General features: G+C 37.5%; 2 protein-coding genes across 4 annotated transcripts; one reads left to right on the forward strand and one right to left on the reverse strand.

Annotated features, from left to right (window-relative positions):
- Window position 1: 1 nt before the first annotated feature.
- On the reverse strand, window positions 2-11823 carry nlrp12l (NLR family pyrin domain containing 12-like). 3 transcript variants are annotated; one of them, XM_073875441.1, is made up of 12 exons: window positions 11729-11823; window positions 9218-9368; window positions 7358-9133; window positions 4908-5081; window positions 4613-4786; window positions 3916-4089; window positions 3492-3665; window positions 3244-3417; window positions 2832-3005; window positions 918-1091; window positions 594-767; window positions 2-505 (listed from the first exon to the last, which is right to left on the reverse strand). In XM_073875441.1, the coding sequence occupies exons 2-12, from the start codon at window positions 9292-9294 to the stop codon at window positions 496-498; spliced, it is 3255 nt and encodes a 1084-aa protein (XP_073731542.1). In that variant the 5' UTR covers window positions 9295-9368; window positions 11729-11823; the 3' UTR covers window positions 2-495. The 3 variants fall into 3 exon arrangements, with proteins under 3 accessions (XP_073731542.1, XP_055043990.2, XP_055043991.2); XM_055188015.2 differs by having other exon boundaries at window positions 9218-9372; window positions 11733-11803; XM_055188016.2 differs by lacking the exon at window positions 11729-11823 and adding an exon at window positions 10115-10223 and having other exon boundaries at window positions 9218-9372.
- Window positions 11824-14308: 2485 nt separating this feature from the next.
- nemp1 (nuclear envelope integral membrane protein 1) lies at window positions 14309-20463 on the forward strand. Its single transcript, XM_055188018.2, has 10 exons — window positions 14309-14506; window positions 14791-14912; window positions 14994-15213; window positions 15478-15550; window positions 16298-16391; window positions 18612-18726; window positions 19046-19271; window positions 19357-19524; window positions 19661-19865; window positions 19957-20463. The coding sequence occupies exons 1-10, from the start codon at window positions 14398-14400 to the stop codon at window positions 19981-19983; spliced, it is 1359 nt and encodes a 452-aa protein (XP_055043993.2). The 5' UTR covers window positions 14309-14397; the 3' UTR covers window positions 19984-20463.
- The last annotated feature ends 3785 nt before the right edge of the window (window positions 20464-24248 follow it).

Below are 24248 nucleotides of genomic sequence, written 5' to 3' on the forward strand. Positions count from 1 at the left end.
GAACATAATACTGCAAGTTACAACTTAAGATCTATAAGTAAATAATTACTCAATTTCCTTGTTCAGTCTTGCACAAATTGTATGACTTAAGTGTAAAAAAGCCAGTGTATGAACAAAATAATCATAACAATACTGAGGAAATGTTGAATACATTTATATATATACACAACAAAAGAAAGTGAGTAGTGTTGACAGTATATTTTAATGAATTGCCTCAAACCACCTTTCACTTTCTAAAATTGTCACCACTGTAACAAATTAGCTTTTAAAATGAATGCAGATCTGTTACATTAAAACCAGGAATACCATGGTGGAATGTAATAAATTGTTATAAATATAGGAATAATCTATATAAAATTATGATTAATCATCTACATGTGTACCAACAAGTAAACAGAGTCACAGGTTACCATTCCTGTGTTGAGGGGTATGGCAGCAATCTGCTACACTTTCATCAAATGTTGATGCATGCTGTGGTATCCACAGATCTGTTCATTAAAACAAACTAGAAAGAAAAAATAACATGTATTAAATACAGCGACATCACCAAAGGAACGATTTATCTATATATGTGACGAGTTTATTCAACTTACACAATTTTCTCAAGTTTACAGTCTGGATTGTCCAACAGGACAGATAACGGTCTGACGGCTGAGTCTGTGAGATTGTTTTCACTCAGGTCCAGCTCTGTTAAAACTGAGTGATCAGACTTCAGTGCAAAGGCTAAGACTTTGCAAGCTTCCCCTGTGACGCCACAGTTACACAGACTATAAAGAAAAGATTTATAGAAACATCTTATGAAAAGAACATCGACTAAATCTAAATTTTAAGAAAAGTATCAAATACAACGTCACAGCAGTTCAATGTAACGTTTAACTGTTTTCATGTCGTCTTTAAATTTAGATATAGAAAGTTACCTCAAAATTTCTAGTTGACATTGTAGATTTTCCAACCCAGCACAAAGGAGTTTTACCCCCAGATCTAGCAGATTATTTCCTCCCAAGTTGAGTTCTCTGAGACTTGAGGATCTTTCTCCAAGAGTCGTAGCCAGCAAATCACAACAGTCCATAGTCAAACCACACTGACTCAAACTGATAAGAAACATAAGGTGCCTACATTACAGGTGCTGGTCATATACTTAGAATATCGTCAAAAAGTCAACTAATTCGATTCAAAAAGTGAAACTTGTATATTATATTCATTCATTACACACAGACTGATATATTTCAAATGTTTATTTATTTTAATTTTGATGATTATAACCGACAGCTAAGGAAAATCCCAAATTTAATATCTCAAAATTAGATTATGTATAATTAGATAAAGGTGCAGTGTGTAATTTTTAGAAGGATCTCTTGACAGAAATGCAAAATAATGGGGTGTACAAAGACCTTTTGTAATTAACCGTTATGTGTTTATTGCCTTAGAATGAGACGTTTTTATCTACATGCACTGAGGGTCTCCTTACATGGAAGTTGCCATTGTGTGTCGCCATGTTTCTACAGAAGCTCTTAACGGACAAACTTTTTTATGAAGTTGTCTCCAATGATGACACGTTTGTCCCGTGTTTGCTACCGCAGCTTCTTTATGCGTTTCAAAAGCAAGGGGTGAGCTGTGAACTGAGTTGTTGGTTGCAATTTGCAACCTCACCACTAGATGCCGCTAAAATTTACACACTGCACCTTTAAGACCAATACAAAAGGGATTTTTTGAAATCTTGGCCAACTGAAAAGTATGAGCAAAAGTATGGGGCTCCATTTGCCTGAATTACCGCAGCAATGCGGCATGGCATGGAGGCGATCAGTCTATGGCACTTCTCAGGTGTTATAAGAGCCCAGGTTGCTCTGATAGTGGCCTTCAGATCTTCTGCATTGTTGGGTCTGGCATATCGCATCTTCCTCTTCACAATACCCCATAGATTTTCTATGGGGTTAAGGTCAGGCGAGTTTGCTGGCCAATTAAGAACAGCGATACCATGGTCCATTAACCAGGTACTGGTAGCTTTGGCACTGTGTGCAAGTGCCAAGTCCTGTTGGAAAATTAAATCTTCATCTCTATATAGTGGATAAGCAGCAGGAAGCATGAAGTCCAGTCCTTTTTCTTTTTAGCCCAGGCGAGACGCTGTCTGTTGTTCAAGAGTGGCTTAATGCCACAGCTGAACCCCATGCATGCATATGTCTCTGCGTAGTGGTTCTTGAAGCACTGACTCCAACTGCAGTCCACTCTTTGTCAATCTCCCCCACATTTTTGAATGGGTTTTGTTTCACAATCCTCTCCAGGGTGCGGTTAATCCCTATTGCTTGTACACTTTTTGCTACCATATCTTTTCCTTCCCTTCGCCTCTCTAGAGCTCTGTGAACAGCCAGCCTCTTTTGCAATGACCTTTTGTGTCTTGCCCTCCTTGTGCAAGGTGTCAATGGTCATCTTTTGGACAACTGTCAAATCGGCAGTCTTCCCCATGATCGTGTAGCCTACAGAATTAGACTGAAAGACCATTTAAAGGCCTTTGCAGGTGTTTTGAGTTAATTAGCTGATTAGAGTGTGGCACCAGGTGTCTTCAAAATTGAATCTTTTCACAATAGTCTAATTTTCTGCGATACTGCATTTGGGATTTTCCTTAGTTGTCAGTTATAATCATCAAAATGAAAAGAAATAAATATTTGAAATAGATCAGTCTGTGTGTAATGAATGAATATAACATACAAGTTTCACTTTTTGAATGAAATTAGTGAAATAAATCAACTTTTTGATGATATTAATTATATGACCACCACCTGTACATCGAATATGTTGATATGTAATAATGAAAAACCATTTTATACAGAACTTACATTAACTTCATTATTTTGCTTCTGTGATTCCTCAGCACTGGAAAAAGGAGCTTCAACCCTGTATCTGTCAGATTATTATCACTCAGGTCCAGCTCTATCAGATACGAAGGGTTTGAATTAAGAGCAGCTGCGAGAACAGCACAACCTTCCTTTGTGACTCCACTGTCCCCTAAACTGTTGAAAAAAATGTTTATTACGTGTTTAGGTTTTCATCCTGTATATATTGTATTAAAATAGATCAATTGGTAGAGCATTATGTTAGCAGTGTGAAGGTCATTGGTTCGAATTCCAGAGAACACACTGTACAGTCTGAAATTCTGCACTATAGACACACAAATGTATAAACATATTTAATTTCAAGAAGGTCCAACTTCAAATTATTTTATATTCTCAAAGTTCCAGTTGTGCTCACCGCAGCGTCTCTAGTCTACAGTGGGAATTTTCCAGCACTTCAGAGAGTCTTGTTAGACCAGAATCTTTTATAAGGTTTTGTCTAAGGTCCAGCTCTCTTAGTGAATCAGGATTTAATGTCAGTGCAGAAGCCAGGTCACCAATACCCATTTCTGTGATCTCACACGATGCCAACCTGAAAACACAGAAAGTATTTTAGGATATGATCATGTGTCACTATGATCTAAACAGAAATTTTTAAACCCGTACCTCAAAATAGCCAGCTGACAATTTGGGCTTCTAAGCCCATTTGAGAGCTTTTTTATTCCACTATCATATATTGCATTGCCGCTTAGGTCTACAGCTTTCAGAGTAGAGAAGTTGGACATCAGGGCTGAAGCCAAAGCCTGGCAGGTCTTCTCAGTGAGCAAACCATAACTTAACCTAAAGTTAGAAGATTTAAAGAAATCCTGTAAAGCCATGAAACAAAACTAGTGAACATTTATCAGTGTTTTTGTGTCTCATTTAGTAGAGCATTGTGTTAGCAGTGCAAAGGTCACAGGTTTAATTCTCAGGGAATATACACTGATGCAAAATGCATACCTTGAGGGTACTGTCACTTTGGATAAAAAGTCTGCTAAATATGTAAATTCATACCATTTTAAAAGAAATCCCATAAAAAAGAGATCCTCACCAAAGTGTTTCGAGTTTGGAGAGTGAATGTTCAATCACGGCAGAAAACTTCTCTACTCCGTCATCTCCTGGATTATTCCAGTGGAGATCAAGTTCTCTCAAGTGAGACGGGTTGGCCTGCAGGGCCGATGCAATTGCAAAGCTGCCTTTGGGTGTGACTCTACAGTCCTTGAGTCTATGAGTAATCATTCACATGTGATTATGAATACAAAACATGCATTTCTCCATTCAGTATTGTTGTTCTGTTTTAAAGGGGACATATCATGAAAATCTGACTTGTTTCATGTTTAAGTGCCATAATTTATTAATCTAGAAAATGTGTAAAACAACAACCCAGTAACTTAGTTTTGGTAAACCATTCTCTGCATGTGGAAAAAAGGTCATTGACCTTTGGCTCCCCTTGTGATGTCAGAAGGGGGTAATACCGCCCCTTAATCTGCACTATCCAACCACGGCACTGCCATTTAGTGCAGAGATCAACTCATTTGCATTTTTAAAGGACACACCCAAAAAGGCACATTTTAACATGATATAATAAATGATCTGTGGGGTGTTTTGAGCTAGAACTTCACATATGTGCTCTGGGGCCACCAAAGATTTATTTGACATCTTTAAAAAGTCTTATGAAAGTCCCCTTTAATGCACTTCCATAAGTTTGACGACAGCAGTTTGAGGAAATGTATCTGTAATTCTGCTACCTCAGTATCTCAAGCTTACAGTCTGGATTTCCCAAGTAACTGGCCACCATCCCAATTCCTGCTTCTCTGAGACTGTTTTCACTCAGGTCCAGTGCTCGAAGATTTGGAAGGTTTGGAAGCAGTGCCGACTGCAGAATAGAGCAGCCTCGTGTTGTGATTCTGCAGTATGATAGTCTGTGGAAACAAGAACATCTCGCGTGCATTCCTGAACTTTCACAAATGTTAAAGATGTAGTGGTATGGTAACACACTGAAGGTGAATTTTAAAAGGATTTTGTGACTGTAAAAGAGTTTACCTTAGTTCCTCTAATTTACACTGTGCATTTTTCAGTCCAGCTGTCAAAAGCTCCAGGCCTTTGTCCTCTATGGAGTTATTGCACAGATCCAGCACTCGTACATTTGAAGTGCTTGAGCTCACAGTAGAGGCAAGAGCTTTGCAACATCTCATGGTAAGTCCACAGTTATCCAGTCTAGAATAAAATATGGACATATGGTTTGTAAGGCCAGAATGGGCAATATTTTTATAATGTATTCCCTCATACTGCACTTTAAGTCACGGTGGATCATAGTGTTTGCCAAATGTATAAATGGAGATGTATATTACTGTGCGAATGTCTTAAAGGGATAGTTCACCCAAAAATGAAAATTCTGTCATCATTTACTCACTCTCATGTTGTTACAAATCTGTATAAATTTCTTCGCTCTGATAAACACAAAGAAAGATATTTTGAGAAATGTTTGTAATCAAACCGTTCGTGGACCCCATTCACTTCCATAGCAGGATAAAAGAATACCATGGAAGTAAATGGGGTCCACTAAAGGTTTGGTTGCAAACTTTTCTCAAAATATCTTCTTTTGTGCTTATCAGTGAAAAGAAATGCGTACATGTTTAGAACATCGTGAGAGTGAAAAAATTATGACAGAATTTTTTATTTTTGGGTGAACTATCCCTTTAAGTTGTAAAATGATTAAATTAGAATTAAAAATTAGAGTTTAATTTCATTTAGGTGAACAGAAAGTCATGATTAACTTCTGTAAAGGTACGCACGGCTCCAGACTAACTTTTTTTACTAGGAGCACAGTGGCCCCCAACTGAAAGTTTTAGGGGCGCAACCAGAAAATTTAGGGGCACACACCGTAAATCAACATGCTATTCAAATATTCACATTTCTACTAATTTCCACTGTATTACAAATAAATACTTTAATGATAGATGCAGAAACTATAATGTGCCGTTTTCAAAATTAGTGCCACATCACAAAAAAAAGGTCAAATTTACTGGTCGCACATGTGCAACTGAATTTTGGTGGCAGTCTGGAGCCTTGGTACATATTAGTACCTTACAGGTACATATGTGACCCTGGACCTCAAGTCTTAAAGGAATAGTCTACTCATTTTCAATATTAAAATATGTTATTACCTTAACTAAGAACTGTTGAATCATCCCTCTATCATCTGTGTGTATGCACGTAAGCGCTGGAGCGCGCTGCGACGCTACGATAGCATTTAGCTTAGCCCCATTCATTCAATGGTACCATTTAGAGATAAAGTTAGAAGTGACCAAACACATCAACGTTTTTCCTATTTAAGACGAGTAGTTATACGAGCAAGTTTGGTGGTACAAAATAAAACGTAGCGCTTTTCTAAGCGGATTTAAAATAGTAACTATATTTTATGGCGTAATAGCACTTTTGTGAGTACTTCAACTCGGCGCAGTAACACCCTCCCTCTCCCATTATGAGAGTGAGAAGGGGAGCGGACTTTTCAGGCGAGTCGAAGTACTTCCAAAAGTGCTATTACGCCATAAAATATAGTTCCTCTTTTAAATCCGCTTAGAAAAGTGCTATGTTTTATTTTGTACCACCAAACTTGCTCGTATAACTACTCGTCTTAAATAGGAAAAACGTTGATGTGTTTGGTCACTTCTAACTTTATCTCTAAATGGCAGCATTGAATGAATGGGGCTAAGCTAAATGCTATCGTAGCGTCGCAGCACGCTCCAGCGCTTACGTGCACACACACAGATGATAGAGGGATGATTCAACAGTTCTTAGTTAAGGTAATAACATATTTTAATATTGAAAATGAGTAGACTATTCCTTTAAGGTTGCACGATTATATTTGTAGACGCAGCAGCCGAAAATAATCCCCTTAGTAACTTTCAATGACAGGGGACTATTTTCGGGCACTGTATCATTGCGCCTCCTGCAGCCATGTTATGGCAGCAAAGTCCTTGATTTTTACGCCAAAATGAGAGTATAGCTCCTGGCCATATCGAAAATCACAACTTTTAATTTTCTGTCGGTCTTAGTACACGATGTAGCTACAGAAGAGTCAAGTTTTAAATAGGAAAAATATCAAAACTCTTTGGTTATTTTTTTGCATGATGCTAATGGTCTAATCAGACTCAATGGATTATGCTAAGCTATGCTAAAAGTGGTACCGCCCGACCCGGAGATCGGCTGAATGGATTCCAAAACGATAAAAATCGAATGTTTAACTCTAGGGGAGCTGGAAAATTAGTATATGTTCATAAAAAAGTGGAGTGTCCCTTTAAGACAGCCTGCAGATTCCTGCTATTGCTCAAATGTAAGGAATGGTCACACTAAATACAAGTCACTGTTTTGTAATTTTTTGTTTTTTATACTGCATATAAATGTTTGTATTCTAATAAAAACACAGAGAAATTACTATATGGACACAACAAATTTGTGACAGACTTTTGTTTAACAAGTTTAAAACTCACAGAGCAGATTCTGACGCTTTGACCACTGGCAGCAATCTGATGAGACCTTCATCTGATCTAATATACTTCTTAAGGTCAAAAACATCCAGCTTCTCCTCCGATGTCAATAACACAAAAACCATGGCAGACCATTGCGCGGGGGAAAGTTTTGAAAAATGTCCCGAGCTCAGGAACCGCTGAACCTCTCTAACCAAAGACAGTTCGTTCAGTTCGTTCAAACAGTGAAAGAGATTGATGGACTTTTCTGGCAACGAGGTGTCCTCTATCATCTTCTTGATGTATTCGACTGTCTCCTCTACGCCTTGAGATGTTCTGCAAACAGCTTGAGATACCAGGCCTTTTAAAAGGCTTTGATTGGACTCCAACGATAGGCCCAGCAGGAAACGGAGGAAAAGATCCAGGTGTCCGGTCTCGCTCTGCAGGGCCTGGTCGATGGCACTCTTATGCAAATCGGACAAAGTGGTCTCTGTTGCATTATGATCGAGAACATTCTTACAGTTGATCTTAAACATGAAATACACGTAAACAGCTGCCAAGAACTCTTGAATGCTCAGATGGATAAAGCAGTATACTTTATTTTGGGTTAGTGCTGATTCCTCTCTGAAGATTTGTGAGCAGACACCCGAGTAGACCACAGCCTCAGTCAGATCAATACCACAAGCTGTCAGATCTTCTTCGTAGAATATCAAATTTCCCTTTTCTAGCTGTTGGAAAGCTAGTTTGCCTAGTTTTAAAATCATATCTTCATCATTCGGGCTTGGCTTGTAATCTTTAGAGTATCTTATGTGTTTGGTTCTGGTTTGGATGAGAAGAAAGTGGGTGTACATTTGAGTGAGTGTCCTGGGGATTTCTCCATCCTCTGCCACATTTAACATCCTCTCGAGGACGGTCACAGAGAGCAGACAGAAGACCGGGATATGGCACATGATGTACAGACTTCGGGATGACTTCAGGTGTGTGATGATTCTGCAAGCGAGATGTTTATCACTGATGCTCTTGTACAGGTACTCCTCTTTCTGTGGATCATTAAACCCTCGAACCTCAGTCACCAGGTCAATGTACTCAAGCGGAATCTGATTGGCTGCTGCTGGTCGAGATGTTATCCAGAGGAGGGCATCGGGAAGCAGGGTCTTGTTGATAAGATTTGTCAGCAAAACGTCAATAGAGGCCGGCTCTTTGGGGTTACGGAGTCTTCCGTTATTCTGGAAGTCCAGAGGAAAGCGACATTCATCCAAACCGTCAAAGATAAAGAGTACCTTTTGCCTTTCGTGAACATCTCCTCCCATTTGGAAGTGTTGGAGAAGCTCAACTAAGCTAAACTGTTTTCCTCTCATCAGGTTCAGCTCTCGAAATGGAAGTGGGTAAATTAATTCAATTTCTTGATTTGCTTTTCCTTCTGCCCAATCCAGGATGAATTTCTGCACCGAGACTGTTTTACCAATGCCAGCCACTCCCTTTGTCAGGACACATTTGATGGGTCTGGTTTCATTTGGTGAGTGTTTAAAAATGTCATTGCATTTGACTGGAACGTCAACTGTGGTTTGTCTCCTCAAAGCAGTTTCGATCTGTCTCACTTCGTGCTCTTTATTGACATCATCACTTTCCCCCTCAGTGATGTAAAGCTCTGTGAAGATGTCATTTAGCAACTTAGGATGAGTTTGTCTGGACAAGTCATGTTGAAAACACAGAAATTTTTCTTTTAGTCTCGATTTGTATTCTTTTTGTTGCTCCATGGCGGAGCTGAAATGGATTGATGTGTCAATATCATTGTGATACCTATGAACAGACATAAATAAGGAAATGGTGAATTGTCATGCAAACATGAAATCAGAAGACTTTATCATAAACTTTGTGTCTTACAATTGCTCATCGGTCCAATTTCCAATATGGAAAGCGATTGGTTCGGTCATCGATGCTTCGCTATTTTTACGAATCATTTGGCTTGATCTGCTTAAAAATGTGTTGGATATTTATCAACTGCATACAGCAAATGAATATGATCTCAACTGGTCTTCCTGAAAAACAAAGCAAGAATATTTGTTTTTTTTAATAGGAATTATTTAGGGTGCAATTTTATGTCATTATTATAATGATGTAAAGAATAAGGTGTTGCATGTATTGTATCTTGTTATTGTAAAAGGAAGTTAAATCAGTGGGTCAACCAGTGGCGGCTCGTGACTGCTCATCCGAGGGGCGGTAATTCAAAATAAGTGTTTGAAGTGTCATGTGTGTGGTTCCTTTTTTCAAAATATGTGTTCTGCGTGTCGAGAGATCCTGTGTGCATCATGTTTTTTGTCAAAATAAGTGATAAGTGACCGTTTATGATAAAAGAGACACTCACATTCACAAAATACACGCAAGACACTCCCTTAATAGTAAACTCTGATTACGCATGAGATTATGCGAGTATCTGGCAAACGCGAGCGTCTCTTTTATCATAAACCCTTTAGACGCATCTGCAGCAGGCACTTATTTTAACAAGACATGTGATGAACAGAAACACATATTTTGAAAAAAGGAACCACACACATGAACGGCTACATACATGTTGTGACGAATTTTGCATCAAACGCCTTCGAAAAAAGAAGTCACCGGCCGCCACTTGGGTCAACTGGTACTTTTTTTTGGACATTTGTTTTTTCAATTAAATCAAAATGTCAAAATGTGATATGCAACATAGATTTCTTTCCATTGAGTCCCCAAGTAGTATGTGCGTAAATCCAGTAGACTCAGTAAAAATGTAGAGCACATATTCACATTTGTATTCGTCGACTTATCAGTGATGTCATCAACAGCTTAAACCTGCATACACACATATGATTAAACATTACACTTCAGTAATATACCCATTTACATGTCTTTAGATCAAAGATATAGAACAGGACAGACAGGTTTTGGAGACACATGTCTAAATGCGCTACTAAAAGCAATCGCAAAATAAGTGTTTGTTGTATAATTCAACTTCCTGTTTTGATAGGAAATGTGTTTTTGAGGAAGAGAAAGAACAAATAAACCACTGGGCTCACTTTAAATTGTGGCATTTTATAGCTTTAACTGTGAGTAATGTGAGTGCAGTTCTTTATTTAGTTCAAGAATAAGATAATAGAGAGAATAAATAATAAGACTAAGGCTTATTAAAATCAGGGGTAACAAAAAATGCAATACCAGATAAAAGACAAGAAAACATGGAAGTATTTAAATAATTAATTTGTAAACAAGCCACACCTGGACACAACCACAGGAGATTAGCAAACAAAAATTTGACCCAGACTAGAAATAACCATTTTAAAATAAAAAATAAAACACATCATCGACATTTCATTGCGTCTCAGTTAAGACACAGGCCACTTTCTAATCAAATTTAAGAATATGCCAGAAAACTAAAAGTATACTTGGATTTGCAATATTTTTTGTAAACAATAATTTTCCAGTTTTACAAAATTCAGCAACAGAATGAGGAACTTAGAAATCAGGAAGTTTCTTCACATTTTGTTTGGTTTAGTCTGAATAAAGGAAAGGGGTATTTAAGGACACTGTTTATCTGGCTAAACTGGGTAAACTGTTTTATGATAGTAGTTATACAAAACTCTTTATTTTTAACAGCCACATAATTCTTCACACTGTAGGGGCTGTGATTTATATTATCATGAATTTTGGGAATCTCTACACTCTAAAAAATGCTGGGTTGTTTTTAACCCAGCAGTTGGGTCATTTTAACCCGGCAGTGTGTTCTGTCCAATAGTGACCCAGCCTGTCAAAAAGTTATAAGCATTGCCTATATACCTACACATATTCTATTCATTGGATTAGATGCTATGAGATTCTGAGACAAATTATCCACAGTTAAAAAACCATGTTGAGTATATCATGTTTTCACCACCTCACCAAGACAATAAGACAACCTGTTACTAATGACACACCCAATTAGTAATGCAGTTTCAACTTTCTACACACTGCTTTAATAAGATCATACTCCTCATTTTTGCACTACCACCACACTACTGTTGAAATAAATTAGGGTGTCTAAATATTATATGGAGTATAATACCAGAGATTAGATTATATGTGATATTTTATTAAAAGATAAACTGGTTAGTCAAATATCCTACATAGTCAAAAAAAAGAACAGATTGAACAGCCAATAATACTTTCTTGAAGTATACGTATTAGGAAAGTAGCCTATTAGAAATGTAAGAGCCTTGAGTCCTTTCTGATCATTAATACAATAGCCTAACAGTTACCATAAACAGATCTTTCTCAACAACATTATCCTAACCAACATTTTAAACAAAGTGATATATTTGTAAATCGTAAAATATTATTAAAAACGTCCAGCCCACATCACAAATGTTTAAAAACTATGGATACTACTTACAAACATCTTAAGATCCAGTTCCCATTAGTTTCGCTTCAGTCATTTCACTGTTGCCAGTCAATAGGCACGTCATCAAAAGGGGCGGTGCCCGTTCAGGTGCTTGCAGATGGTGGTGATGTTGGCGGTGGGCAGACCCCAGATCCCCAAAACCTCATATTGATTGGAGACTAATTTACATTTTGGGTATGCATCATTTAATGTAGTTATATGGTGGAAATGGCCCTGTTAGATTTTAATATTATATATATATATATATATATATATGATGTGATAATAGTTGTGTTTGATCGGCGATGCGCAGACCGATCAGAGTATGACGTCAGGGTATCGCGAAATTTCGATATCTTGCGTCTCTCGGTTTGCTCTCGCGGTACTTTGATGTCATAAGACGATCGGCCTGCGCGGCGCCGCATGTAGTCGAAACGTTGAAGTCCAAACGCTGCGTAGCTGTTTCAAAAGGATGTCCCTATGAAGTCTGAGAGTTTAGTCAGACAGGAAATCTTATTAATATCATGAAGTCGAAGTCTCTCTTCAGTGTTCCACAGTTTGGTATTTCTGATAGTTTTAATCGTAACGCCGTCAGTGCCAGATACAGGCGGCATGTCGATACCGGTGGTTCAGATCAGAGTATCGGGCAACCAGAGATGAAAGATGTGCATCTAACTTTTCTGCCGGAGAGATCATACAAACCTCTAGTGGAAGAAGACAGCCAACAAAGAATAAGGGAGGAAAAGAAGGCAAAAAAGAAAGATAAATATAAGAAATACAGAAAGGTAAGATACATTTTAAGCTTAGTCACATAAAAAATATATTTTTCACCGTTTTGCTTTTCTTGATTTTGTTGATGGCTTTTTGCAGATATTCATGTGTTTATTTTTTTATTGTTCTGCCAAAAAATATTTTATTAGATACTATACTATCATACCATAACTGTTACTATTTGTCAAAAAATTGTATGTGATTTTTTTACAACGGTGAATAAGCTTTTAGAAACTTTGACAACAGTGAGCAGTTTTACTGATTTCACAAAAAACTCTTTTTAGCATTTTAGCAGAAGTGTTGGTAGCCATGGTAACTTATTTCAAGGTGTTCATGGTTAATTATATGTTTAAAACTTTTACATTTTTCTTCCCAAATTCCTTAGGTCTTAATTTAACAGCAAATGTAAAACTTTAACAAGCATTTAAGTCTGTGATTATTACACAGGCTACATACATAAAAGTTTATTTGTATAATTTTTTGGAGGAAACGAGTTGTTCACGTCGCATGCAGTGATCCATTGTTATGCTGCAGAAATTTCCTCCCACAAGATAAATCAGTGCATCCTGTTTTGGCCTGTTGTGATAGAGAGCGGGAGCCAAAGTAGGCTATGTGTAAATGTCAAGTTGCTTAATTTACATTTTGTTTACAGTGCAGGGGATGAAGTTTAATGTTTAATCGTATGTACTTAAATCACCCAAAATCTTTTATCAGTCATTTAAGATTTTCTTAATCTTTACCAAAGTAATACTATTCCAAAACACTGGATTGTCTCTCAGTCCAAGTGTTAACAGGTTAAATAAAATGATTTTTGAATCATTGTGTTTTCAATGTTTAATAGTTGATACTGACATTTTCAATGTATTGTTTGTGTTGCACAGAACATAGGAAAAGCTCTTCGCTACAGTTGGAAATGTCTGATGCTGGGTCTGCAGAATTTCTCTGTTGGATACTCCACCCCACTTTCCGCTGGTGCAACAATTGTTCTAGATTTTCACCCAGGAGCAGCTTGGGGTTGAAAGAAACAGTGGCCATTTTTACTTCAAGCTAAACCTACCAGCTACCTTCATATATGGACTAAGTAATTTGGTTTTACAGATGCAGATCCAAAAATGCATTAGCCTACATCTGCTTTAGGCAGCCTCTTATCGTGGAAATTGTCATAAGTCTAATGGCTCTGTTATAGGGGAATTTGAATGTTATATGAAAGTGATGTAGCCTATTAAGAACAAGTGTTTTTAAACAGTAACTAAAGTGGGAGATTTTAAAGACCTTTATATGCACAGCTTTGTTTGCTTTGATGTAATTTAAACTGATATAGGAAGTTAAGGTGGGACATATTAAGTGACTCCTACCCCTTTTAAAATAGATTGAAGTGTTTGGTTTACCTCACAGACTGGAATCTGATCGAGAATGATGTCATTAAAATTAAGAATTTTTAAATGCTTGTATTATATCTAAATGTGAATTTTGTCAGTTTTAGTTTATTGATATCTTAAAGGCTATATTCATACTAAAAGCCAAAACTTCAAATTTGATTTCATGAAGGATTTTAAGAAGAAGCACATAAGGAAAGGACAGTTTGACAGAGACGAAAAATGCAGTTGTGATTATGATAAAGGATTAAAATTAATTTCCATAAATGCCTTTCTGGCCAATGCATAAATTGTGATTAAAACTGTCTGTAAGTTTTAGACCTGTGTGCCGTGATAGTTCACTTAAAACATATTAATAAAACATAACATTACGACTGTGCGTTTCTTTTATTATTACTAAAATGATTAGTTAGGATGACTGCACGTAAGAGAGTACGCAGACATCCTCCAGTACAGTAGGTGGTGCTGTTCACCTCTCAAGTCTAGTATGTGACGTCACTGAGACCAGCGAGAGAACCCGTGAAGACATCATGGCGGGATTAATGAAATGTGAAAGTGGTTTGCATATCGAAACTGTTAGAGTCCGTGTTTTTTGGATTACCGTATTATTTTGCTTTCAGTTTTTACATCAATCGTCAGGTAAGCATTCCGAAAACATGGCTTTAATATATATCTTGCTATTTATATAAAGTTGTTCAGGACAGTTATCAAAGCTAATTGTTGTTAGCGTATTAAGTGTACTGTTTATCAGATGAAAAGTCTAAAAACAGCTAATATTTTTAATAAATGTATGCGTGTTTTTGACAATTGGAAAATATAAATGATCTCAGAAACAAAGTTGTGTACTTGCTGGACTTTTTTACAGGCTTGGTTTCTGTCTGTTATCACACCAAATTATTCTTTGATTTTCCTTTTTTGTTCAGGTGCCACCCGTCCCATCATAGAAGTTAAAGATGGACAAGAAATTAAATTGCAGGGCGCACATCATTTTTGCTACAATAATACCATTGTACCTGGATGGAGGGAAACGTGGACTAGAATACAGGTATTAAATGTGATATGATGATAATTTGTAATGTTACAGTTTAGATTGTTGATGAGAGCCACTCCCCCTTTTGATTGACAGGTGAGAGTATGGAGCACAACAAAGCTGAAGGTAACAGTGGTAAATGATGAGCAGGACCTGCTGGAGCTTGAGCATTTCAGCATCTGGCAACTCGTGCAGTACTTCATCCGTGAACAGACCAATGAGACAACAGTGAGCGTCAATCTGTTCAACAACAAGACATGTTTTCGGGTGGACCCCTCAGACTCTCGAACACTCTATTCTGTACAACCCAGTCGACGTGAGTTGAAAAAAGATGCCATTAAAAATACACTGATGCATGGCTCTGACAATCAAAATAAATGCACACAGTTGATCAAGTAAAATTAAATTCACCTACTTTTAAGTGCCCCTTCTCTTATACTTTTTGAGGTTTAGGGTTAAAATAATCCTCTGGAACAAAAAACATATTCCTTTATAGTCTTTCAGATTATATTGCATAATACAGACTTCATACTCCGATGTGATCCAGCTTGTTTTAAAGATTTGTGTTGTCCTCTTGCAGATTTTGACATCTACATGTTTTTGGTGTTTCTGGCTGGAGTGCTTCTGTTCTTCTATGCAGACATGCTCAGCAGGTAAAACCGTGATATTTAAATAGTTTGTTTATGCACTGCATACTTTAAATTCTAAAATCAAGATGCATTTTTTAAGCACACGTGCTAGACTGTTTGCTTTAAGTGCTTATATCTTCTGTGTGCAAATATTGATTCATACCAAAATGCTTTTTTGCATAATTGTGTTTGACACTTGAAAACGTCTCGGGTTACGTATGTAACTGTTGTTCCGTGAGAAGGGAATGAGACGCTGTGTCTCCCTTGCCATACTTCCTGCGTCCCTGTAACGCCATCTTTGGCAGTATTTCAGATAGCGATATACATCCTGGCTTCTGTGTCACCCTGTCTTTGTTGTTAAGCCTCACCATTGGTTGAATTTGATATACACATTCAGACGCACTTACCCCTGGAGGCGTCCCCAAAGTGTCACCGCAGTGACGCAGCGCAAGTTCCCTCGAAAGGGAACTGTAACAATGTATCTTAAAAGGTAACACGATGTAACCTTGCCCTCACATAATATGTGTCCCCACATTATTCCTTGAATTTGACGATATTGGACCTGGAAAGTCCTTGAAAGGTCCTTGAATTTGAAGTTAACTAAAGTGTGGGAACCCTGCATCTTAAAGTCTTTTGAAATGTCCCCTTTAAATGGATGTTTATTCTTTCAAATCCATCAATTTATTAATTTGAATGGATTCACAGCTCAGGTTTTTAGTTACACATGATGTATAAAAAAATCTCAACATCTTTTCTACATCTGTCTCATAGGAGTCAAGTGTTTTACTACTCTGCAGGCATGAGCACCGGGATGATCGCCTCCCTCATCATCATCATCTTTGTCCTTAGCCGTTTTTTACCGAAGGTCAGGATCCCTCACATTTGGCAGTCTGTACAAAACACTTTTCTCTTTAAAGGCGGGGTGCATGATCTCTGAAAGCCTATAGGTGTGTTCGACTTCATGCAGCGCTGCGCAGACCGATCGGCGGCTGACTTGAAGCAGTGCATTCCGGTTAGTAATTTTGTCCGACTTCAGCTGGCGCTGCAGGCACGTGACTGTGTCATATGGTTTTTAAGTACAGCGAGAGCGTTTCGAGAGTAGCCGGCTAGCTCAGCCGGTGCAGCCTCTTCAGAGCAGCTGCACGGAGTTGTGATGACGTAACAGCTTAACGTGATTGGTCGTCTCACTGATGACAACGATCACATGCGTTTCAAGTTTAATCCAACCTTTAGTTCCACTAATAAACATTATAAATTCATGTTTTAAAACAGGAAAAAAACACTTTAATATGCTTAAATATGTTATATTGTGTCGTGTAATAAAATAAAAATGAAAATAACAATAGGGCTGGGCCGGTTTGGATTTTTTCTTACCGCGGTCGGTAATCAACAAATTCCCGCGGTTTTGCGGTTTATTGGCAAGACAACGAGTTAAATAACATGCATGACTTATTTATGTTTAATAAACAACATGTGCAAATTACTTAAGGAACATGTAAAGTGAATATTATTTCCTTCCACATTTATTCAATTTCAACATTCAACAACTTGAACAATTAATATTATCAGTTAAAAAATTTTTTAACGCATTGTGCGTGTCCACACGTACGTGCCTACAGACATTTCTCCACTTTTCTATCCTTAATTTATGAATGGCCTGTAAATGACGCAAATTATTGCTGCCCTGATGGTCTGGTAAAATAACCATTTGTATGAGAAATCACTTGTACTGCATATGTGTCCGTGCTTGAGTATAGATTGGAAGCTGCACGGAGACGCGTGTGTGTGCGCAAAATGACACGGTCTGTCTCGCGCGCGTCCGGGCAGTGCGCGTCTGTCTGGCGCGCGCCCGGGCAGTCCGCGTCTGTCTCGCGTGCTCGGGACCGCTTCTGTTCTAGACACTTACCATTAACATCTGTCTTTATCCACAAACGGAGAAAGAAGACGCAAAAGCAAAACTTGCTGTGTGTACTGTGAAATGTGTACTGCTGTAGAAATGGCCACTGTGGTAGGCTAGATGAAAAAGAGACAATCTAACCTCTTTGGATATTAATCCTCGGACTGATCGCGTGCTCTTTATGTTGCGTGACAATTTAATAATGTATGAAACCTGATTCTGTTGTTGATCTGTTGCAGCTGTTTGTTCAAATTAAATAAAATGTTTGTATTGCTTTACCGAGTCACAGACAACGTCACCCGTATTTCTACTCAATGACAATTTAATATTAAAATCATATCAGTTAAGATTTAATGTTCATAACAAGCTGCGGTTGTTTAAAAGCTGCGTGTATAACATCCCCACATAAACACACAAGTGCAGGCCAATGTTTCAAGTTTTTTTTTTTTTTTTTGCGGTTATGACGGTGAGGAGCTCAGACCCGCGGCATGGGTCACGTGACCTCGGTATGGCGGTAATGCGGTTACCGCCCCAGGCCTAAATAACAAACTCTATTGGTATTTTAATAATATAGGCTTGTTTCCCGTTATTTTCGGGTATACAGTATAAGCAGCAATTAAAATATTCTATCTAAAAATGTTTCTGGTGCAACTTTTTATTAAAAGGTTTGTTTTTATCAAATTGAGCATCTAATTCACTTCATTTGTGATTAAAAACAAGGAAACACGGCGCACACGTCACTACGGCAAGCAGCAGGTGTCCGGCTTGACGGCTCCATCTTCAGTTCCTCCCTCGACTGCAAGCGGCAAACCTCGCCGATCGGTCTGCGCAGCGCCGGATGATCTCGAACACGCCTAATGTTGACATTTGAAATCACCTAAAGAAACACGCCCCCTACCCCAATAGAATCTGGACCTTCTGTTGATAGACCCGCCCCATACACGCAACCCAGGCAACGATGTCGTTTAGTAGACAAGCACCTTACTGCTGATTGGCTATAAGTGTGTTTTGGTTGTCGGCCCAACTACCTTTTCCAAGTCGTGCACTCCACCTTTAACCACCCAGCCCTTTAGGATTTGACATGACCACAATTTGGTTTCTAAAACAAAATACAACAGCCTGCTTTGTTTAGCAAGTATATGAGTGATCTTATGAAACCTTTTGATTGTGTATTTCTTTGGACCGTAGAAAATGCCTGTCTATGCGCTGCTTATGGGAGGCTGGTCTTTCGCTTTGTACATCATCCAGCTGGTATTCCGGAACTTGCAGCTGATTCTTAAAGAGCACTGGCTTCTGGCCATTGGTAAGAGACCACTTTTAAAATATGTATTTAAAGGCACAATATGTACAAATTTAAGTAGTAGATCCAAAATTTGTTAGCAATTCTTTATATATTTTGCACTAACATTATCTCAGTCATTTTCAATAATGTTTTAATTTAGAGAATTTAAATCACGCTTCACCTCTTGTCAAGTCCGGGTTGTTCTCGGTTTCTGCTTTGAAAATTACATATTGTGCCTTTAACCTTAGAAAAGGTAATAAGACATAATTTTACTGATTAATAATATTTTCCCTATCTGATTCATTGTTTATTTTTTTTATATTTTTATGTGTATGTTTAGGTTATGCCACCGTTGTTGGGTTTGTCAGTTTCGCAGTGTGCTACCGCTACGGTCCCCTGGTGGAAGAGCGAAGTATCAACATCCTGTCCTGGACGCTACAGATATTCGGCCTTCTGCTCGTCTACGCAGGAATTCAGGTTCAAGCTGTGGCTCTGGCTGTGATGCTGGCTGCGTTCTGCTCTAAGAACCTGGAGTACCCTTTTACATTGACTCTCGCATTGTATAAGTTAGTTGTTTTTTTATTAAGAATAAAGTATTGAGTGTTATGCTATGCATTTTATTAATTTGGTCCAAACTGTGATGTCGTAAAGGAAACTAATGCCAAGGAAACCAGAACCACGCCGTTTGCTGACAGAAGAGGAATATCAGAGGCAAGGAGAGGCTGAGACTCAAAAAGCTTTAGATGAGCTCAGAAAATACTGCAGCAGTCCAGAGTTCAACACATGGAAAACTGTCTCTAGACTTCAGTCACCTAAGCGGTATAAAAGAAAATATTCTAGACACTAATAAATTATAAATAAATCAATGAAAACATTGCTTATTTTATTTAAACAAGGAAAATGTATAAAGGGTCAGTTTTGGTTTCTCTTAGTTACACTTCTGTCGTATGCACAGGTTTGCTGACTTCATCGAGGGATCTCCTCATCTGCTCTCAAATGAGGTTTCAGTTCACACCCAGGAGTACAGGCCGAATGGGTCATTTCTCGAAGATGACCTGTTTTCCACCGATGAAGAAAATCTGGAGGAGGAGGAGGAGGGATGGGAAACCGATGATGATGTAAAGTCACCAGTGGGTTCACCACAAAGAAACAATACGCGGGTGATAAAATGATGCGGTTGGAATAGGTTCGAAACAAACCGTTTTAGCAGATCAGGTCTGTTTATGTGAAATCTTTACTGTTCTTCTGTAGGCAACCAATGGAGGTTTTCACTCATGACTGCAAAACGAAGGCGATCGAATTGGCACACAAAGCTGAACACCAGCTAGCACGTGATATTCATTTCTGATCCTTTTGTGATCAGATTTGGTGCCACAATGTTATTGTGACTTTCGAGATAGGCGACAAGTTGTTTGATATTCATTTTCTTTACAAAATCATTTTATTTTTTATTTTAACATTGAGTTTGAACTTTAGTAAAGATATTTGATACTTCCTGTCGGAGGGGACTGTGAAAGGCGTTGCTTTGCCCTGTTAAGTGGATTTTATTTTATTTAATGTATTTTATGATTTGTTGTGCATTGTTTGTTTGGTTATGTTTTGTTTTTATGTCAAATTAAGGCCCAGGCACATGCATGTAAATGTCAGTATTGAAGTTGAACAGAAGGGGCACATATGTGAGGATTTTAAGTGCTGTTGACTGGAGCCAAATGGTTATTTTATTTTTGTATGAATGAGCAATAAAAGCAGAATTGTTGAGGTGTGGAGCATTTTATTGATGCATAAGCTAAAGTCCTTTGTAAATTTAGAGATTGTTACATCTTTGCAACCACATGGTGGCAGCATGAAACAATATTGGTCTTGCATTATCGCAATGAATTGTGCTTGGATTAAGTTAACAGGCTCTTTAAAAGTGTTGATTTAATGCACTTATTTAAGAGGGGATGATCGATGATTGAGTCATATAAAACATCTTTTCTTTGAGCTGACGGTGATTAAGAAAGAATTTTTTATTTCTTTTATGAGAAAAAGTAATCAAACTCGCATGCAAAAACTGTTAACTTAAAAGGCTTCATCATTCTTAAAAATTTAAGTCTGTGATCTCAAAATCCCCGTCAGCACCATGAGATGATTTCATACTATTTCACTTTGTCTAAACTCAACTATGGAAAGTTTATGTATTATCTGTCGGTACTTTTTTATATGTTTAAAATGCGTATCAGATCGTGCACAAAGAATTATGTCATTCCATTAATTGAGTTTCATGTATGACCCTTATGCTTGAAATGAGTAACCCAAATGTAAAACATTACATAATGTTTTCTTTAATTCACATTTACGCATTTCAAAGCAATTCATCATGCTTGATCGTGTGTTCCCTGGGAATCAAACCCACAACCTTGCTCTTCCATTTGAGCTACAAGAGCATTTAATTTACAAGTTGGACCAGATTTTAAAATAAAACCAGCCAACAACGGTCCACCATGCATGGCAACCCCCAGTACTCTTTAAAAACCATTCCATAAATCTTTCTAGTACATAAATTTGGACGAATTACCAGAGTATCCAAAGCTGTAACAAAACAGTTACTTTTACCTACCATTTACTATTATTCAAAAAGGGTAGAATTGTATTCTTCTTTGTAGGTCACACCAATATTTTTTTACTTTTCCTAGTTCCATAGGGCCATGAAAACAAAACACATGTTGTTTATTGTATCCACCCTAAATTTGATTTTTTTTTACTGATCTCTACCAAATGGTTGAGCTGTCCATTAAGGGTCAATGTCCAAAAAAGTTTTTTAAAAAGTATCTGATGAAAAAAAATATTCTTAAAGGGAAATTTCACCCCAAAATGGAACTTCTCTCATCATTTACTCACTCTCATGTTGTTACAAACCTCTATAAATTTTTTTGTTCTGATGAACAGGAAGAAGGATATTTTGAGAAATGTTTGTTATCAAACCAATCATAAGCCCAATTCACTTCAATAGTATTCTTTGTTTCTACTATGGAAGTGAATGGTGCTCAAGATCGGTTTGGTAACAAACATTCCTTAAAATATTTTCGTGTTCATTTTAAAGGGATAGTTCACTTTAAAATGAAAATTCTGTCATTTTCTCATCTTCATGTTGTTTTAAACTTGCATAAGTTTCTTTTTTTTCTGATGAAACAAACAAGATATTTTAATAAATGATGATAAGCACACAGCTGATTGTAATCATTGACTTCCATAGTAGGGAAACAAATGTTATGGAAGTATTGTAATAAATTAAGAAGAAGATTCTTTGATAAATGATGGTAAGCACACAGTTGAAGATAACCATTGAATTCCTCATATTTGTTTTTCCTACTATAGAAGTCAATGGTTACATCAGCTGTGTGATACCATCATTTATCAAAACATCTTCTTTTGTGTTCATCAGAAAAAAGAAATTCATACAGACATGAGGATGAGAAAATTATGACCGAATTTTTTTGGGGGTGAACTATCCATTTAAAATAGTATTTGGTGTAAAACATTTACTATAACAATTTGTTTTGAGACATTTTATAAAATATTGCAGAAAGAATGATGCAATATCTCTCGCCCACAGCTGTGAATCCTTTTTATTTATCATAAATTTGTGTAATCAAAACTTTAAGAAAAATATGGCTACAAACCAACAGAATTACTCAATTTATAAGGGTGGTTCCCCCAGACAGGGATTATCTTAAGCAAGGACTAGGTCTTAGTTTAATTAGGAAATATAACTAATTTTAACAAACATGCTTTACTAAAAACATTACTTGTGTGGGCATTTTGAGGCAAACAAAGGTCACTGATATATTTTAAGATGTGTCAGTGCAAGTTGTTTTTAGTTTGGACAGCTCTTATATTTATTTTAGAACTAGTCTAATCCCTGTCTGGGAAACCGCCCCATAATGTTTTAGTTTAAAGGTGCAGTGTGTACTTTTTAGAAGGATCTCTTGACATAAATGCAAAATATTATACAAAACTATATGATCAGGGGTGTATAAAGACCTTGCCCCGTTATGTTTTTATTACCTCAGAATGAGATGTTTTGATCTACACAGTGGCGTAGCGTCTGGGCATGCAGGGTATGCACGTGCAAAGGGCCCGGGCCAACAGGGGGCCCGGCCCTGAGCCCGCCCCAGCTTTTAATTAATTTTTTTATTTAATTTTTATTTGTGGCTGCAATAAATATATTTTTGTATGCATATCATGCGTAGTGATTTCTTATTTCTCCATAATGTTTAATTTCTCCGTCATTTCTTGTTTGCATTTATTATTATTTTTTGCACTCCGCGGCTATCGTAGACACCTATGTCGTCCTTTTTTTACATGACCCATCGCCGCACCAAAAAAAAAGAAAACACAGTGTGAGAGGTTACTATAGTGGATATCTACATGAACATTAAGGATGGACAAATATAAACATAAAAGTGGGGCCTTAAAGAGAAGGCGGAGAAGTTAGTCACGAGTCAAAACATGTCTGTTTTTCTTTATATAAATCTACCCAAACACATTTCTGTTTTTCTTTATTTAAATCTACCCCTTAAAATATTTGACTACCTTACAGACCTGCAAGCCACAGTTAACAGTGCCAACGGGCAAGGTTGGGGGGGGGGCTTTGGCTTAAGGGGGCCCGTAAATGTTTTTTGCATAAGGGCCCGGGAAGGACTTGCTACGCAACTGGATCTACATACACCGAGGGTCCCTTTACATGGAAGTCGCCATTTTGTGCCGCCATGTTTCTACAGAAGCCCTTAACGGACAAACTTATTTTACTAAGTTGTCTCCGACGATGACATGTCTGTCCGGTGGCGGCTAACGTAGCTCCTCTATGCGTTTCAAAAGCGAGGGGCTGGCAGTGGACTTAGCCGTTTGGTTGCAATGTGCAAACTCACTGCTAGATGCCGCAAAAATGTACACACTGCACCTTTAATTAAAATTCAAAGTTTAGATAAGTTTGAAAGAAAGTTCTTTAAACTGATATTTTAGAAATGATTATTTCGAGAGACTGAAAGGTTCTCTCATGACATCACCGCAAATAACCTCATACAGCACCTTTATCTGTAAGAGTGTAAAGGGTGCGTCCAAACCAGTGCTTCTTTTATCACATTAAAGGGATAGTTCACTTTAAAATGAAAATTCTGTCATCATTTACTCATCCTCATGTTGTTGTAAACCTGAATGAATTTCTTTTTTCTGATGAACACAAAAGAAGATATTTTGAGAAATGATAGTAAACACACAGCAGTAACCATTGACTTCCATAGTAGGAAAAAAATAGTTTGGAAGTATTGTGATAAATCACTATAAAAATATTTTGATAAATGATGGTGAGCACACAGTTGACGGTACCCATTAAATGCCTTCATATTTTTTATTCCTACTATGGAAGTCTATAGTAATTTCTCAAAATATCTGTGTTCATCAGAAAAAAGAAATTCATACAGGTTTAGAACAACATGAGGATGAGTAAATGATGACAGAATTTTCATTTTAAAGTGAACTATCCCCCCACTTTCTCAAATCTG

This window comes from Misgurnus anguillicaudatus, chromosome 13 (assembly GCF_027580225.2).
Source record: "Misgurnus anguillicaudatus chromosome 13, ASM2758022v2, whole genome shotgun sequence".
Lineage (NCBI taxonomy): Eukaryota > Metazoa > Chordata > Actinopteri > Cypriniformes > Cobitidae > Misgurnus > Misgurnus anguillicaudatus.